At 38.9% G+C, this 18,486-nt stretch overlaps 1 protein-coding gene across 1 annotated transcript in view; it reads right to left on the bottom strand.

Moving 5' to 3' along the window:
- Baz1a (bromodomain adjacent to zinc finger domain, 1A) overlaps nt 1-18,486 on the bottom strand; it is a gene marked incomplete in the record, with an annotated part of 95,000 nt that overhangs the window by 7,905 nt on the left and 68,609 nt on the right. The window contains 11 exon segments of the mRNA XM_013510376.1: nt 1,131-1,357; nt 1,448-1,695; nt 3,851-3,999; nt 4,798-4,952; nt 5,637-5,806; nt 8,188-8,784; nt 12,159-12,283; nt 14,769-14,882; nt 15,102-15,267; nt 16,518-16,742; nt 16,861-16,956. Coding sequence (XP_013365830.1) covers nt 1,131-1,357; nt 1,448-1,695; nt 3,851-3,999; nt 4,798-4,952; nt 5,637-5,806; nt 8,188-8,784; nt 12,159-12,283; nt 14,769-14,882; nt 15,102-15,267; nt 16,518-16,742; nt 16,861-16,956 — 2,272 coding nt within the window.

The following is an 18,486-nucleotide window of genomic DNA, read 5'->3' as shown; positions in this document are numbered from 1 at the left end:
GCCAGTGGACGACACTGCAGTGGGCCTGCAACTTGTGGCTCCTGAACACCAAGCCAAGAACCTCTTTGCCCCATTCTGATTCTGACTGTAAAATGCAAAACTATATGTAATCTTTTAATCCCTTTAATTAAAAAGATGATTTTGCAACGGGGGTGGGGACATTCACGTGTTTGAAAAAGGAAAGGAGTTAGAAAGAGAAAAAAAAAAAAAAAAAAAAGAAAAAGAACAAAGAGCACTTTCCCAGAGCTGGGCATGGTGGCACACGCCTGTAATCCCAGCGCTTGGGAGGCTGAAGCAAGAAGATGTCATGTATTTGAGGCCAGCCTGGGCTATGTAGTGAGTTCAAAGCCAGCCTCAACTACACAGCAAGACCCTGTTTGCAAAAACAGAAACTAAAAAGCACTTTTCTAGGTCTGGCTATGGCCAGGCCTGCTAACAGAAACCCCTAGAGAACTAAATGCCCCTTCATTTCAGCCCTAAAACAAACGGTCAAATAAGGGGAGACTGTTCCAGTGCCGCCAGGGCAGGAACGTTCAGGCTCCATACTCATTCAGCGGGCCAGGTAACAAGGTATGATGATTAGGAGCCCACCTAGATGGAACAGAAGCAGAAGCAAGAACTCTGACCGCACATGGTCTCTGGCTCGCATTGTGCTTCCCAGGCACCATGAGGCGAAGGTAAGCAGTTCCACTCGGCTTCACCTCAGGCCCAGAAACAATGGAGCCGGCAGATCATGGACCGAAACCTCTGGAACCATGAGCCAAAGTCAGTCTGTCCTCCGTGAAGCTGACTTGTGCCTGGTATTTTGTCACAGCATCAGAAAGCTAACACATACAGCTTGCTAAGCTGTAGGATACTTGGTCATATGTTAGTACATAAGTTGTTTCTGGGTGGTCATGGGGAGGGGGCACAGAAATATCACGTACTTCCTGGCCTATACAGCTCTCTCTGTGTGCTCCAAGATAAGCAAGACCTCTTGAGAATGTTTTGGGATGTTTATAATATATAAAAGCAAGGGCAATTCCATTACACATAGTTTAAAAAATGTAAGAATATACACTATTCTGTATGGCTTGTGAAAAGATTGTTTAAGACTAGGAGACTCCCATCTACTGCACATGAGGACTTACCTCAGTTCTTCCTCTTCTTGAGAGTCGTCTTCATCTTGTTCTACCTCATACTCTTCCTCCTCACTTTGATACTCTTCATCATCATCATCGATTCCATCCTCCTCACCTTCCAGACTCTCTCCCATTTCTTCATCACTTTCCAAGGATGGCCTCTGTCTGGAAGAGAGTCTTCTAGAACGTTGCTTTGGTCGACATTCGGGACAAAACCAATCTCCTTCAGGCACAGTCTGAACAAATCACATAAATGATCATTAATCACCTATTGCTCAAGATCTCAGCATCTGAATTCTCATCTGAGAAGTACGGGAAAAAAATACCTTGAGCTTTGGTCGAACACAGTAGGTATGATGACCCCTATCACAGCCATCGCAAAGTACCATATTTTCAGCATCCCCCTTCTTACGGCATATCTTGCAGCGAGCGTTCAGTATAGACTTTGACCAAATCACACTGCGATCCAAGGTGGATAAGTGAAGGAAGACTTGGGACAGGCTCGCAGAGGAAAGGAGAGACTCTCTCCAGCGGTCCAGCACTGTTTTGTAAGAGCGCCCACTGTCACTGGCATCTTCAATGAGAGGAGAAAGTGATTAAAGTTTTCTAGGAAAGCCTAGACATCTCCTAGAATTATTTTCTTGGTAATTTAAGCAGCTTAGACTTTATATTTCTTCTCTTCTAATACTTAACAGAAAATCTCATGTTAAAGAAAATATGTGCCAAAGCACATCTGTTTATGACATAAGGCATTACTTAAAGCCATAAATCAAATGCTTGGGAATTTCAACTGTTAAAAGAGAAAATAACTTTTGCAATGTGTTCTCAATCTAGTCTTTGTAATAAACCTTGATATAATTTTAAAAATTGGCTAAATATGATCATAAGTAAGTATGTTACTTCTTTTTCAGATAAAACATGGACTGCTCTCTAACTTTCAATTATGTATAAATACAAACTGTCTTCAATCTCCAAGAAAATATTTCAAAACTGAGGTAAATAAAATGTTAATACTCCCAATAAAGAAGCTTTAGCACCAATATTTATCTAGAAACATTCAGAGCCTTGCATCAATATCACCATTGCTTTAGAAAAAATTAAGTCATCTGACTATATACTCTATAGAGTATAATCTATAATCTATAGTCAGGCCATCATTTTATAATGGCATGTGACTTCCATCTACTTAGTACTGATTCCACCTTAATTTTCTTTTTCTTTTGGTCTTTTTCCGGTACCGGGAATTGAACTCATGACCTTGTGCTTGCCAGGCAGGCGCTGTGCCACTGAGGTAAATCCCCAGCCCCTCTTTTTTTCTTTTTTGAGACAGGGTCTCGCTCTATAGTTCAGGCCGGCCTTGAGCTTGCTTTGTAGCCCATGCTGGTCTCGAACTCCCAACGATCCTCCTGCCTTAGTCCACCTTAATTTTCCTTAAACAGGTTTTTTAGCAGGTGTTGTCTGAGATATGATCTCACTGTGTAGCCCAGGCTACTGTCTAACTCCCATCTTTCTGCCTCAGACTCCTGAGTGCTGGAATTACAGACATGTGCCACCAGCTCCTAAACATTATCCCCGATTATGAAAAGCCAACAACATGTCAAAATTCTGCAAGGCATGTAAGGCTCCATATATAGTCTGGCTCAGCAATACCCTATTTCACGCCTGGCCCTATTAACTACTTCTTATACTGTGCTCTGTTAAAAAACTGTATTTTTATTTAGTTATTTGTTTATTTGGTTTTTTAAGACAGGATATTGCCATGTAGTTCAGGCTGGCCTTGAACTCCCCATGTAGACCAGGCTGGTCTCAAACTCAGGCCATCCTCCTGCCTCAGCCTCCCGAGTGCTGGGATTAAGGCATGCACTATCACGCATGGTCTAAACCATATTTTTAAACCATACCTCAAATGATAAAGAGATTTAAGTCACGAGGAAAAAATATATATGCATAATTTTTAGTACTCAAGGTCTGGCCATAGGGTTTAGTCATCTTCTCCCTGCACCTTTCAGTATGGGTACTGCTGAAGCAAGCACTGCCCTAACCCCCTTTCAGTACTGGGGACTAAACCTAGGTCTTTCACACTGGGCTATTATCCCTCATATTCTTTATTTATTGATTGATTGTCTTTTTGAGACAGGGTCTCTCTAGGCAGTTCAGGCTGGCCTTGAGCTTACTTTGTAGCCCAGGCTGGCCTGGAACTTGTTATTTTTTATTTTTTAAATCAGGATCTCCTGTCACTAAATTGTCCAAGCTGTGTGCAAACTTGTATCCCTCTGCCTGAGCCTCTCAGAGTGGTAGTATTCCAGGCATGTGCCACTATGCTTGGCTTGGTTATCGTTCTTTTGATGAAATGATTCACAAAAGATGAGACTAAAAATATAACAAACATTGTTAATTCCTATCATTTTGTTTTGAAACCCTGTATCACTTTTGATGTTCTTGCTTTGTTTTGTTTATGTCTGTGATGTTGGTATGCTGCTATTGCTTTTTTTTTTTTTTTACTACTGTCTTTAAAATAAAAAAAAAGAGACTAAAACAGTTAAAGAACATTCACTAAAATGAGTGAGTTAGAAAAACAGTGTTTAGGCATTACTTAAAAAATAAATCCCACCTGAAAGAATGTGTCCTTTCGAATGAAAACAATCTAAGGTTTTATATTAGCCACAATTTCATATCAGCTAATAAAGTTCTATTAAAGGTCAATTTCAGAATCAATTACAGATACTTACCAAGTGGAGCTTTGAGAAAACGTCGCTCGATGCCCTGCTCTATCTGAAAGAGTGCCGTTGCCAGGTAATGAACCACACTGCTCACGGACTGTGGTGTACTTGCATTAGTTGAGACAGCACTTGGAGTTTCTGTTTTTATCCCCAAAAGTCTACATTAAAACAATGAAGAGTTCAGGCACTTAAAACACTACAGTGAAACTTGAACCTACTCATTACTTCACATGCCTATTGGCACCTGTGGAAAAGACGTCCCTTGATCTCCAGTTGCCGCATGCTAGTAGGGGAGGGAGGTTCCCTTAGGTAGCGGGGCAGGCTTTGGGAAGGATGTGAGATAGATGAGGACGGCAGACCTTAAAGCCTGTGTCTGTGAGGCAGCTTAACTCTCTCCCGCTCCTTAGCCTCTAGGCTTGCTCCTTCTGCCAGAAATCGCCAGAGTGCAGCTCAAACGATCATTGAACAGTACAAACCCATTCAGGAAAAGCCTCTGTAAGCGCCTGTCCTTCCTGTCCTGTCTTCCCCACCCTCAGGCTCAGCCCTGCGGCAAGGAGGCTTTCTGCAGCACCGCCTTTACTGTCATGCGCACTCTGTCCCGGCAGACGCAGCCCCCCCGTGAGCCACACCTGCACCGGGAGTGCACCTGCTAGTAGGGCCTCGGCCTTGCTCCACAGTTGCTAGCTGGGCTCGGGTCTCTCCACCATTCCCTTTTAGGTAACTCCTTAAGGGTTCATACTACCCAAAATAACTTTGCAAAAAATACTCCAGTGAGGGGTCTTATGGCAGCATTAGTACCAAGTAGAGTAACAAAGATCCCCAGGGTTAGAACATGATCAGTATTTAGAAATGCTAAGTTTTTAAAAGACAGAAACCCCACCACCACATTTACTAAAGGACCGCCTCAGAGTGGCAAGGAAGTTAGTGGTTCCTTTAGAAAAAAGTCTGCTATGTACCTGTCTTTCACAATGACCCTTGCTTGTTCATCCGTTTCCATGTCTTCCGTATCGTCATTCACAGTTTTAATTATTCCATTTTCCTTGTTTTCCTCACTTAACAGCTCATATCGCCCACTTTCTAAGGCTGATCTCCACATGTGGCGGTCTGTAACCTGTAATAAAACCCAAACTTACTGACCCTGAAGAATGCAGCATGTTGCTCCTAAGAGGTATGAAGTTTAACGTACATACAAAATTAATTCATGGATATTCTAGAACATATATAAATAAAAACAGGATCTAAAAATAAAGCTGCTAAGTGGCCAAATTAGAATTTACAGCATTAACAGATGAAAGCTTTGCTATCTCATTGTCTACAATAACCATAAATGACTTTAAGACTGGTGTCTTGGTAGTAGCAAGGAAGTGAAAGAAGGTGGCAAGCCACGAATGGAACTTGTATGCTACGTGAGAACTGTAATACATTCTAAAAGGTGGTACAGACGCCAACAAACCAGACTCAGCAAAGAAGGCAGGAGCAAGTCAAGGAAGAAGAAAAGAGCATATTTCAACATATGATGAAAATATTGCAAAATAAATCTCTAAAAATAATAAAAATATTGATAAACTATACTCATGAAGTTCCATTTAAGAAAGCAGATAGTTAAATAGTATATTTAAGAAAGATGTAAGTCCATATGTAAGATTTTAATGCAGAGAAATGAAAGTTTTCATAAAAAATATATTCTTTCTGATGGTCACTCAAAACACACATCTTGCACATACAAATAATTAAATATTACCTAAATTCTGGGCCACACAAAGTAGCTAAACTAAAAATACAAGCACGTGCAAACCTTGATTGCTCCCAATGTTCCCTGATAGATTCTGTCTTCAATATCCAAAAGGAAATCTCTTAGCCTCAGTTCGAGCTGCCTTTCTGCTGACATCTGAGATGGGTCGTACGCACTGGAGTTTCTTCCCCGAGTACATATAAGTTTGCTATCAGTTTGAGGTTTATCTGAAACTGTAGTTGAATAACTTTATTTGTAATTTTATTAATAAAAAATACAGTCATTTCATGTTATTGTTATGATTTTGAGATAATGCATATAAAAGCACTTTGTAAATCCAAGTGCCAAAAATAATAAGTATTTGCAAATCATGTATCAGATATGGGCTCTGTATGCAGAACATATAAAGAACTATTATAATTCCATAAAAAGACAAGTAAGCCAATCACAAAGTAGGTGAAGGATCTGAACTGACATTTCAGGAAGACATATAAATAGCCAATAAGCAATGGAAAGATATTCGCTGTCATTAGCCATTACAGAAAGACAAGTCAAACCACAGTGAGGGACCATGTAACACCCTAATGTGACGTGGTGGCTATAATCAAAGTCAGGTAATTTTAAGTGTTGGGAAAGAAATGGAGAAATTAGAACCCTCATATACCATGGATGAGAAAATAAAATAATGCAGTGACTGTGGGAAACAATCTAGCAGTTTCTCAAAAGACCACACAGTGTCGTATGACCCAGTAACTCCACTCCTAGGTATATACTGAAAACAAATGAAAAACTATGTCAACATAAAAACTTGTATGTGAATACAGTATCAGCATTTATCAAAATAGCCAAAAGGTAGAAACAAATCAAATGTCTTTCAACTAATGAATGAATACATGCAATGGAATATTATTTGGTCATAAAAAAGAATGAAGTTCTGATACATGCTACACCCTTGTAAAACCTTGGAAACACTATGCTAAGTGGAAGATGTCAGTCACAAAAGACCATATACAGTATTATATGATCCTATTCATAGCAGATGTCAAGGACAGGAGGTTGTTTTGTTGTTTTGTTTTGTCTTTGAGATAGGGTCTTGCCTGCAGTTCAGGCTGGCCTTGAGCTCACTTTGTAGCCCAAGCTGGTCTTAAACTCACAACGATCCTCCTGCTTCAGCCTCCTGAATGCTGGGATTACAGGTGTGCGCCACCACACCCAGAGATAGGAAGTTTCATAGTCAAAGATCTGTGTTCGGGTCAGGTGTATAGCTTAGTGGCACAAGCACTTGCCTGGCTAGTGCAAGGTCCTGAGTTTGATTCCTGGTACCCACCCCGCAAAAAAAAGATTTGTGTTTGCCTACAGACATAGAGGGTAGTAGTAGCTAAAGGGTACAGGTTTCATTTTGATGTAAATAAAGGTTCTAAACTCAACTGCGATGATAGCTGCATATATTTATATATTAAAAACCACTGAACTGTGTATTTTAAATGGGTGAGTTATGGTATGGGTTATGTTAAAGAAGGTGAAGTATGTAAAGTACTGTGCTCTAGCCGGGTGTGGCAGCACGTGCCTGTAATCCCAGCACTCTGGGAGGCTGGGGTGGAAGGATCACAAATTCAAGTTCAGACTGGACAACTAAGAAATTTAGCAAGAATATGTTTCAAAATAAGGAAATGAGAGCCGGGCATGGTAGCGCATGCCTATAATCCCAGCACTCAGGAGGCTGAGGCAGGAGGATCATCCCAAATTCAAAGCCAGCCTGGGCTATACAGTAAGTTTAAGCCCAGCCTAAACTACAGGGCAAGACCCTGTCTCAGAAAAATAAAAAACAAAACAATAAGAAAAGGCTGGGCTGGGGATGTAATCTCTAGGACTGGGGAAAAAAAAGTGATCTATACATTTTAATTCTGAGAAAATCTAAAGTAGTCATGGTAATATGCCCCTAAATTTAAGCAGTTCTCTACCCAGAAAATCTCATTTACTAATATGAAACTTTATATCTAAAAATGCCTTTCTGCTTTATCTGTAATCAATGGGCCAGCCATCAAGCAGGAAATGCTGCTACCTGATCTGCCCTTGCAGCCAGTCTTAAAAGAGACCCTTAATGAACTCTATCCCTGGCCTCTCCCCATCACGTTACTCATTATAACTTCTCCAAACCGATGGCAGCTTTAGAGCAGTGGGCATTTCATTTACTGAGCAAGAACTGATGGGCTCAGGAAGAAAGTCTATCTAATCATACCAAACATGGTTCTGCATAATTCAAATAAAACCCAATGGAATTTAGAGAACCTTGTTTCTTTTCTTTCTTCATCACATTGCCCAGGTTAGCTTCTATCTCCTGTGCTCAAGTGATCCTCCTGTCTCAGCCTCTTGAATAGCAGGGGCTATAGGTGTGCACTCTTGCACTTGGCTCAAGAACTTTGTTTCTAGGAAGAATTACAAGCCCGAACTGCCTCACAAACTGACAGCATCATCAAAAGGAAAGCAAGTGTTTGAAATATATTTCTAAGAGCATGAAAAATGTTCAATCCTGAATAACCAGAGAGTATAGGAAGAAAAAAAAACAACACAGTTTTCACTGAGAATTTACCTTAAAAAAATGAAGAAAATTTACCTGAAAAATGAAATTTTTCTTGAGAAAAACGGGCTAGCTGTGCACATATTCTGCTTTTCTCTTGCAGCAAGGTTTCTTTTAAGGCACTTTCTCTATATCCTCTAGAATTAAGAGCTTCGATAAGCTGGTCTAGCTGTTCACAAGAACTGTAAAAGCACCACCGATTTGGCTTACGCACTGGCTTTGGCAGCTGTGCAGAACTGTCACAGGGACCTTGGTCCTTGTTGGAGGTAGATTCAGACATCAAAGACTCTCCAGTTTTAGTAGATACCTGAGGATCTTGAGACTGTACATTACTCTGAAATGATGAATGTCTAGGCAGCAGCATGTCTTCAGTGAGACCAGAATAATCCTCTTCAATAAACAATCCAGGAATAGAAGGGAAAATCCAGTAGCGCCTATACATTCGGTCACGGCCCAAGGGAAAGATGTTGGTACACGCTATGGCACTTTGGATCTTTTCGAGGAGCTCCTTTTCTTTTTGTTGCTGCTCCTGTTTGAAAGCTTCTTCCTCATCAGCAGTCAGAGGCTCTTGCATCACACAGCTGATCTCTACTTGCCTTGTCAGTTCTTTAAATCCATTTTGTCCTCTTTTGCCTGTAAACATTTATCATATTTTAAATTTTCCTTAGAGAAAAAGAGATACACAGCTACCCCAAATTATGTATTACAGACTAAACTGTGCTCCCTCTATCCCAAATTCATATATGGAAGCCATGACTTCCCATCTAACTACAAATTCACCACACTGGGCCGTAACAATTTTTAGCTTGTAAGTTATACAAAAATGGGGCCAGGTGTGGTGTTGCACACATGTAATCCCAGCACTCCAGACACTGAGGCAGGAGACTGTCACAAGTTCGAGGCCAGCCTGGGCTGCATACTGAGGGCAGCGAGACACCATCTCAAAAAAAAGAGGCAGGGGCACAGCTTGGCCCATGAGCTGTCATTTTCTAATCATTACTTCAAGGTAGAAGAGCCACTGATAATGGGGCTAGGGGTATTAACTCAGCAGTGTAGCACCTGCCTGGCAAGCATGAAGTCCTGAGTTTGGTCCTCTGTTTCTCCCCAGCAAAAAAAAAAAGGAGGGTTAACACATCCCAAAGCAGGCATGACTAAATGAGGAACTTCTTCCTAAAAAGATGGGAGCAGAAATACATGGAACCTCTGGGCTGTGCTTCCCTCCCCGCTGCTCCAGTACCGGGACTCAAACTCACGACCTTGTGCTTGCCAGGCAGGCGCTGTGCTGCTGAGCTAAATCCCCTGCGCCACTTCCCTTTCTTTCTAACTAGCTAGAATGGGAACATGGTGATAAGTCATTTTGGAAAATGATGGCAGAAGTAAAAACCACAGTACGGGAGTACCAACAAGAAGAAAAGACCTTGGATCCCTGATTATATGTCTGGACTTTCATGATACATGACACATAGACCAAAGAAACTTTTTTGTTGTTTCTGTCACTGTCAAACTGGTTAATAGCTAGGCAGTGTTTCTTCTCTGTCTTTTGGCTGAATTTGTGAAAACTGGAATTATCTGCTTCTTTAAAACTTAGCAGATGAGTTCAAAGCCAGCCTGAGCTCAAAAAAAGAAAACAAAACAAAAAAACCAAGACACTTTAGCAGAATTCTAAGAGTGATGTCTCTTAGGAGTGGTATCTCCTTTCGGGAGGATTTTAAACACTGATTCAAAAATTCTAAACTTTAATGGTTTTAGACCATTCACATGTTAAAATTTTTTCATTAATCCATTTTGATAAATTGTACTTTTCTAGGATTTTGTTCATTTCTACTTACATTTTCAAGTTCACTGTCAGAAAATTGTTATAGTTTAACGTTATAGGTTGCCTCTTTTTTTTCTGGTGGTGGTGCCTGGGATTGAAGCAGGGCCTTCAGCATGGCTGGCAAGGGCTCTACCATTGTGTGTTATACAGTCTGCCCACCTCATCGTTTTTTTTCCCCCCGGTACCGGGGATCGAACTCACGACCTTGCACTTGCCAGGCAGGCACTGTGCCGCTAAGCTAAATCCCCAGCCCCTGCCCACCTCATTGTTAAGTTTCTAATCTATCTGTAGCTATACTGGTCCACTTTTTAGTTGTAATTTCATTTACTGCAACCATCCCTTATTTTTAAAAATCAATTTGAACAAGTATTTGTCTAGTTTGTGCATTTTCTAAAGAATAACTTCTGATTTTGTTGCTCTCTTTTGTATTTTTATTTTCTGCTAATTCCTACTCTATCTATTAGTTCCTTCTACTCAGGGAGGTTATTCAATTTTTTCCTACCTTCTTAAATGAATACTTAGCTCAGTATGTTTCTCTCCTAATATACACTACAAGCTATGCATTTTTCTCTAAGTAGAGGAGGAGATCCAAAGTGTTACTATGCAATATAGATTAGTTTAAAATCTTTTCTAGTTTCCATTAAGGTTTTTCCTTTGACTCATTACTTAGAATCAAGTTTTTTTTTTATTTTTTATTTTTTTGTCTTTTTGAGACAGGGTCTGGCTATGCAGTTCAGGCTGAGCTTGAGCTCACTTTGTAACCCAGGTTGGCCTTGAACTCACAACAATCCTCCTGCCCCAGCCTCCCAAGTGCTGGGATTACAGGTGTGCACCACTATGCCTAGTGCTAGAATTAAATTTTTTTTAATTTTTATTTTTTTATTTTATTTTTATTTTTATTTTTTGCGGTACCGGGGATCGAACTCACAACCTTGCGCTTGCCAGGCAGGCGCTTATGCCACTGAGCTATATCCCCAGCCCTAGAATTAAAATTTTTTTTTTTTCCCTAGAATTAAATTTTAAAACTCTATAATCAAATAAAGTTTGTTTCACATTTTGAAACTGACTTCATTATAATCAGAGAATATGGCCTTCATGATATATGTAATTTTTTACTCACAGAAGATCCTATCCAAATTATAGGTATAGAATTAACTTAAAGACTCCTCCTGTTATGAAGTGGGGATGGTCAAAGATACTCAGAAGTAATTTGTATCAACAGCTTTAAAAAAATGCATTGCATTTGGCCCAGCAAATTTTTCTTTTTGTCTTTTTGAGACAGGGTCTCGCAATGTAGTTCAGGCTGGCCTTGAGCTCACTTTGTAGCCCAGGCTGGTCTCAAACTCAAGAGGATCTTTCTGCCTCAGCCTCCCAAATGGTGGGATTACAGGTGTGCGCCACCATGCCTGGCTGATGAGGCAATTTATGAAATTAATTTAAGGTGGTAGAAATTTCCATTTTAAGCAATGTAACACCAATATGAGCATTACTGATTTTTGTATCTTTAACACACAGGAGGCATTGAGTAATGTTGAAGGAATTAATGACATTATAGAATTACGTTTTTGGTTTGGCTTTATGTAAAAACTTGGCTGGGTGTAGTGGTATATGCTTTTAACTCTGGAAGGCCAAGGCAGGAGAACTGCACATTTGAGACCATCCTGGATAACTTAACAGTATCAAACAAGTAAACAAAGCTAGGATGTATCTCAGCACAAAGGTTCTGGGTTCAATCCTCAGTACCTCAATTAAAACAAAACAAAAAAACCCTCAACAAAACCTTCCAAGTAAAGGTTGAGAAACTGAAGTTATGAGAAACTGACCTATTAAAGAAATGGCTGGGGATATAGCTCAGCGGCATAAGCGCCTGCCTGGCAAGCACAAGGTCCTGAATTCGATTCCCAGAACCAAAAAAAAAGTAAGAATACTATCTCTCTTCCCTACAGAATAAATGACATGTGAATGAAGACTTACTCATAAATATACTAATGACTTCATGATACTTTTTTTAAACAAAATGTCACTATTTTCACAACTCCTCATGAACTATGAAGTGGCATTTTAACACACACATCCTGAGAATCACAAATGAAATTAGTCTAATACATATTTCAGAATAGTTAAATTAAAAAAGTGCCTTATCGATTAAAGATAAACATACACACATGCCCTTAAGAAATCTCATGATTACCCCTTCTGCTTCTCTTCTGTGACCCTAGGTCATCTTCATCTTCGGTGACCATATCTTGATCAAGTTCCTTTCGCTCTATTTCTTTGCTCTCAGTGCTAGTATCAAAATCTTCCCTTTCTTCCTCACTTTTGGATACAAACGAAGATGACATTTATTAGTGAATATATAATTATATTCATGAAATAACCACTGCTTGCGTACAAAGTACCAAGCATTATGCTTAGGGAGTAGTGAATGATATGACACAAGTTTATAGTCTTGCAATGAAAACTACAGATTATCTTGTAAACCACTGTAAAGGTACAATTATGTAACAGGCAGCACTGAAACAGGAGGAGTTTAAGGTACTGGGAAGCATTTCAAGGAGAACCAAAACTAGTCTGCAGGATCAAGAAAGGATGGCTTGAAGAAGGGACATTTAAACTGCAAGCCCAGGGAGAGGGGTAAATAGCAGGCAGCAGCAAACAGGAAACCGGTCTGCCCTGCAGGGGAAGAACACCACAAAGGAACAGAGCTCAATGGAAAGGGAAGGCGCCTACAATGGTAAGCGAAGGGTAAATGAAAAAGTAGTAATCCAAAATAAGGAGGAGGAAAAGGACAGGTTTAGACCATGTTTGGCCCCGGATTATGTTACCCAAAATTAATGGGAAAAACGTTAAGATTTAGAAAAGGGAAATAATAGATTAGAAAGCACTTTGAGTGCCCGATAGAAAGTTATCTGGGTGAGAAAGTAGAAGCAGGAAAACTAGGCATAGTGGTGCACACCTGTGATCCCAGCACTTGGGAGACAGAGGCAGGAGGATTTCTAGTTTGAGGCCTCAGCTACACTGCAAGACTCTGCCTCAATGAAAAGTGGATGAGGAGGGACCAGGAAGGAAGCCACTGCTTGAATGCAAGTTGGCTAGGAGGTGATGGTGGCTCAGAGTGGGAAAGAGATTCACAGACAAATACTGGGGAAGTAGTTGATCTATTTGAGATACTTTATATAAAATAAAACCCACCATTTTAAAGTATACAGTTTAGTGGTTTTTTAGTATATTCACAAGACTGTAAAATATTACCACTATGTAACATCAGAATATTCTCATCATTCCAAAAGAAAAACCCCATATCCATTCATAGTCACATCTCATTTGCTCTCCCATACTGTTCTTGGTAACCACTCATTTACTTTTCCAGTTTCCCTACCATTACTGGGGAATGAATCCAGGGACTCTTCACTGACCTACATTACCCATTTTTAATTTTGAGAAAGGGTCTTGCTCAGTCACTAAATGGCACATGGTGGGCTAGAATTACAATCCTACTGCCTCAGCCTCCTGCTTATCTATAGCTTTTTATAAAGCTGAAAACTATTCTCCTGTGTGGATGAACCACAGAAGAGATATATAATTTTATTTTTCCATGTATCAGGTGATGGATGTTTGGTTTGCTACCACTTTCTGCTACTAAGAGTAATCCTGCTATGCACACTTGTGTACACATTCTGGGTGACTGCGCTTTTAACTCTCTTGAGTACACACCCGACACTGCTCTCACATATGTTACACACAGGGTCACACTGTTTTCTGAAACAGCTGCACCATGTTACAATTCCCATAAGGATGAATGAGAATTCCAATTTTACCACATCCTTATCAACACGATGTCCAACAATTTGACTGTTGACATCTGAATAGGGCCAAGTGGTACTGTGTTAATGTGCATTTTTCTGACAGCTAGTGATGTTGGGCTGCTTTTCATGCACTTATTCTGTGGAGAAGTATCTGTTCAAACACTATGCCACTTTTAAACTGGGTTATCTTTTTTATTGTTGAATTATGAGAACTCTACATATACTCTTTATATATTTTGTGCAAAGTTCCTTATCAAGTGTACAATTTGCAGATATTTTCTCCCATTCACTGTGCTGCCCTTTTACTTTCTTGATAGTGTCCTCTGAAGCATAGAAGTTAATTTTGATGTAGTCCAACTGTCTACTTAGGCAGCTGCTAAATACTAAAGTGCTGCTATTTTCTATCTACCAAGCTTCCAATCTTATTCCTCCTCTGTAAAGCACAAAGGATCTCCGAAATACAGTGTATACCTACTTGTAATGGTGGTGGGACAGGGGGAGGAAAATAAACTAGTACTCATGCAAGAAATACTTTTGGTTAAAATTCTACTGAAAGTCGGGTGTGGTGGTGCAAACCTGTAATCTCAGCACCTGGGAGGCTGAGGCAGAAGGATCACTGTGAGTTTAAGGACAGCCTGGGCTATATAGAGTTTAAGGCCAGCTTGAATTGCATAGTGAGACCGACCCTGTCTCAAAAACAAAAACAAAACAAAAAAAACCTATTGAAAGCTTTCTGGGAAATTAACATTGTAATATTACTTCTATGAAATATGAGTTCTAGGTTCCCTAAAATTAGCCTAAAACAAAATTAACATACACATATACTTGATGGCTGTCTATAGATACATTTCACAGACTTGCTAATTATTGTGTACTTATAGAAAACTACTTTTCTGAAAATTTAAAAGCATTCTAAATTTCAAGGTATCTGATTTTTACTCTTTGTGCATGTTACAATGAATAAAGCCAGATAAGCAGTGTAATTCAAATCATACCCTATAGATATATCTGCAGTTGAATTTCTTTGTTCATCCTCCTTTAGTTTTTCTTGTTTCTCTTTCATTTTTTGTTCTTGTTCTTTAAGTTTTTCTTCCTTCCTTTTACGAATTCTGAAAGTCAAAATAAAATATTATACTCTACCTGATGCGAAGACACTACATGTTAGCATCTTGCCTTTAATCATCAAATTATGAGAACTACTCCAAATGTTATTACAAAACCAAAACACAGTAATCCATTCATAACTTCTTTGTAAAGCCAATTATAATTTTTAGATGCAAGGAAATAAACAGCTTTCAACAGCGTGACTGAGTGTGATTATGTCTCACCTAGCAGCTGCTTCTTCCCTCTCTTTTCGATGTTGTTCTGCTTTTAACTCCCGGAACTCCTGCTTTGCCTGTCGTAATATATCAACATAATCTTCAATGAAATCCCTAGTAGAAACTAGGGTCAGCAGCTTCCCACAGAGAGCATGAAGTATCTTCATTTTTTCTCCTGTCAAAAACCAGTACACAACTTCTGTTTTATCAATGAGAAAAAAGGAATTGTGTTGGAAATTTAAAAACTTGTGGCTTAATGTGAAAATGCCTAATAAAGAATAAGTGGTCAGTTTCACAGTCAACCACATCAAGGGCATCTTTTCAAAGCAACTATGAATTCAATTTAATAGCTACATGATAGAAAAAGAATTTCAAATACTAGTATCTTCTAACTGTAAAGAATTATTTTTCAAGTTGTAATTTTTAAGCTCATTGATGAAGTTCATGCTATACTCACATGAATTTAAAAAATGGCAACAGGCAAATTGTCACTCAGAGAGATAGCATAAAAACACTTCCATAGGGCCAGGGATATAGCTCAGTGGCACAGCGCCTGCCTCGCAAGCATGAGGTCATGGGTTCCATTCCTGGTACCCCCTAAAAAAAACCACTTCCATAAAGACTTCCTAATGAATGTTAGGAAGTAGGATACTCTACATTTCCTATATGTTCTTTGAAGTTCACTAAATTATATTTGAACATTAAAATTTCTTGTTTTATAATTATTTTTTGTGGTACTGGGGATTGAATGTAGGGGCCTGCACTTGATAGGCAACTGTTGTACCATTGAGCTACATCAACAAACCTAAAATTTCTTATTTAAAAACCAGGTAAAAAAATAATTCCACCCTAACCTCACTCATATACTGTTTCTCATACCTCATACTTATTCAAGCAAGTGGCAGAGTTCAGCAGGTACAGTTTTGTTTTGTTTTGTTTTGCGATAGGGTCTTGCTATGTAGTGCAGGCTGGCCTTGAACTCATTTATGTAGCCGAGGCTGGCCTTGAATTCATGAGCCTCCTGCGTGCTGGGATGAGACACATGCACCACCACCCCTGGCTAGTAGCTATAGTTTGAGATTCTGGTATACTCCTGAATAAAAGATAAAACTAGCTTTCACTTAGCCTTTTAAGTAGGTAATGTTTTATAAGTAAATATTAGAAAATCCAAATTAAAAAAATAAAGTAATTAAAGCTAGTAAGAATAACAATAGTTTTAATTTAGGTCATTCTTTTCCAATAATTCTTTCTTCACTTGCTCTTAGCCAAAAGGCCGAGAAGCGATAATTCTTTCTTAATAGACAGCTTTTTCTGTCTTAAAACTGATTTATCATCAAGCATTTCTCATCAGCTACTATGGTTTTTCTGGGCTTAAGAGTGTAGAAAGTAGACAGATTATATAAAAATTTCAAATGCAAAGTTTACCTGGGGTCAAATCATACACTGAGGTGCTTGACAGTTTCTTTAGTAGACTGGGATGGCTCAAGCGAAGCTCCGTACAGGCATCATCTGTAGCATCAAATCCTCCTCGTTTCTGATATCTGTATTTTGCATTTGCTGATGTTACATCAGCGCCTGAAGCTAAGATGTGCAGTCTGAGAATTTCAGAAAGAGTGCAGCTATCAAGATCCAAGCTTTTCAAACTGCAGCCTACAGTTGTTAAAAATGAAAATAATAACTTAGAATATAAAAAAATACTTAGCATTGCGAAATGTACCTTAATAAATTAAAAATAAAAAGTCAAACAGAAAATAAACCCCACACATACCCTGGTGTAACTGTGGCCATGCAGCTGCCAAAGATGCAACTGCAGACAGTGCAGATTTTGTGGGGTCTGCATCTTCATCCAAAGCCTCTGTTAGATCTTTAAGGAAATAAACACTTTATTCTAGGATAAATCAAAGCTTGAAAGTTGGGGAGCACTGCCCTTTTAAATGAGGAGAGAAACACTAAGCAGCTTAACGTTTAAGAACCTCCAAAGAACCAACGCTAAGTATGACACTGTTATTTATTCACATGTTGCCTAGTCTCCATCTACAGCTATAAACCCTAGAACATTCACTCTACACTAACATTTTCCTCACAAAATAGAAGACAGTTTTCAAATTACCAATAAGATGCATTTATATTATATAAAATAGTAAAATGCTTTTAGAATTAGAAACAAATCCATTCACTCAATATAACCTTAGAAGAAGTATACTTTGAAATCTGAAATCTATTTAAAGATACTCAATTTTTTTATAATATTTTAAGGTTGAATTATAACAAAGTATAGGTTGTAATCATCATGAAATCAGACCAGAACAAGAGAAAAGAAATCAAAGATGGCACTGCTGTCACTTAACTATTTATATTTTCATTAAAATTTTATTCTGAAAATTCTCCAGTCCAAGGAACAATGAGAAGGCATCTCTGTATTTTTTGTTTTTTTCTTGTTTTTTTCTTGAAACAGGGTCTTGCTATGTAGTTCAGGCTGGTCTTGAACTCTTGGCAATATTCCTGCCTCAGCCTCCTGAGTGCTGGGATTACAGGCCTGTGCCACCACACCTGGCTTTGTATTTTCTAAGTGAATTGCTCAAACATTAAAACAATACTTAGCTTACAATTAAGATTAAACAGCGTATCTAGTGGAACAAATGTATTTAATACAGTAGTATGAAAAATTATTCTTAATATAATACTGTATACAGATTGATAGGTTTAGCTATGAAAAATGTTAAGCCTACAAAAAGACAAAAAACTGCTACATGAGAGCACAGCTTCCACATCTTCAGACTCAGCATCACATACTGTGTGTATGTGAGCTTTAGTTCCACCAGTACCTAGTTATGTATACTTTAGATAAATCATTTAATATGGGCTTCATTTTTCTTAAAGAGGTGAGTCTAGGTCAGTGGTTTTCAAAAATACTTATCGGAAGCCCAATATAAGAGAGATAAAAAGGTGTCTGTGTTAAAGTAGGGCAGGAAGATGAGAATTCTGCCCGTTCATCTTTTTAATTCTCCTGGGTGGCACCTAAGAATCTCTGAACAACTTCTAGCGTGATTTACATTTGTTTGAAAATCACTAGGCTATCCTGGCTTTGTAATTCCTTAACCTCCTACCCTACAAAGTTTACATGCTGACAAAATTAACCTTAGAGAACTGAACTGCTGTCCTTTACGCAAAGGCTGCTCTGGCATCACAGCTGATTACTATCACTGATCATTTAATGACATCTGAAAGCATTAGCAAGACCACACAGAAGCTACCTGACTAAATTTAGCTTATATACCTGCCAAAGTCATGCTTACCGGGTTTACTCTAGCCCAAGTGACAGCCAATATATTCTTCCTCACCACAGAAATACTAGATGGACCTATGACTTTCTCAATTTTCATTTTACATATAA

The sequence above is a fragment of the Chinchilla lanigera genome, unplaced genomic scaffold (genome assembly GCF_000276665.1).
Source record: "Chinchilla lanigera isolate Chin_1 unplaced genomic scaffold, ChiLan1.0 scaffold00008, whole genome shotgun sequence".
NCBI lineage: Eukaryota > Metazoa > Chordata > Mammalia > Rodentia > Chinchillidae > Chinchilla > Chinchilla lanigera.
Note: the sequence above shows the minus strand (reverse complement) of the source record. Positions and strands in the feature narration are given on the sequence as shown.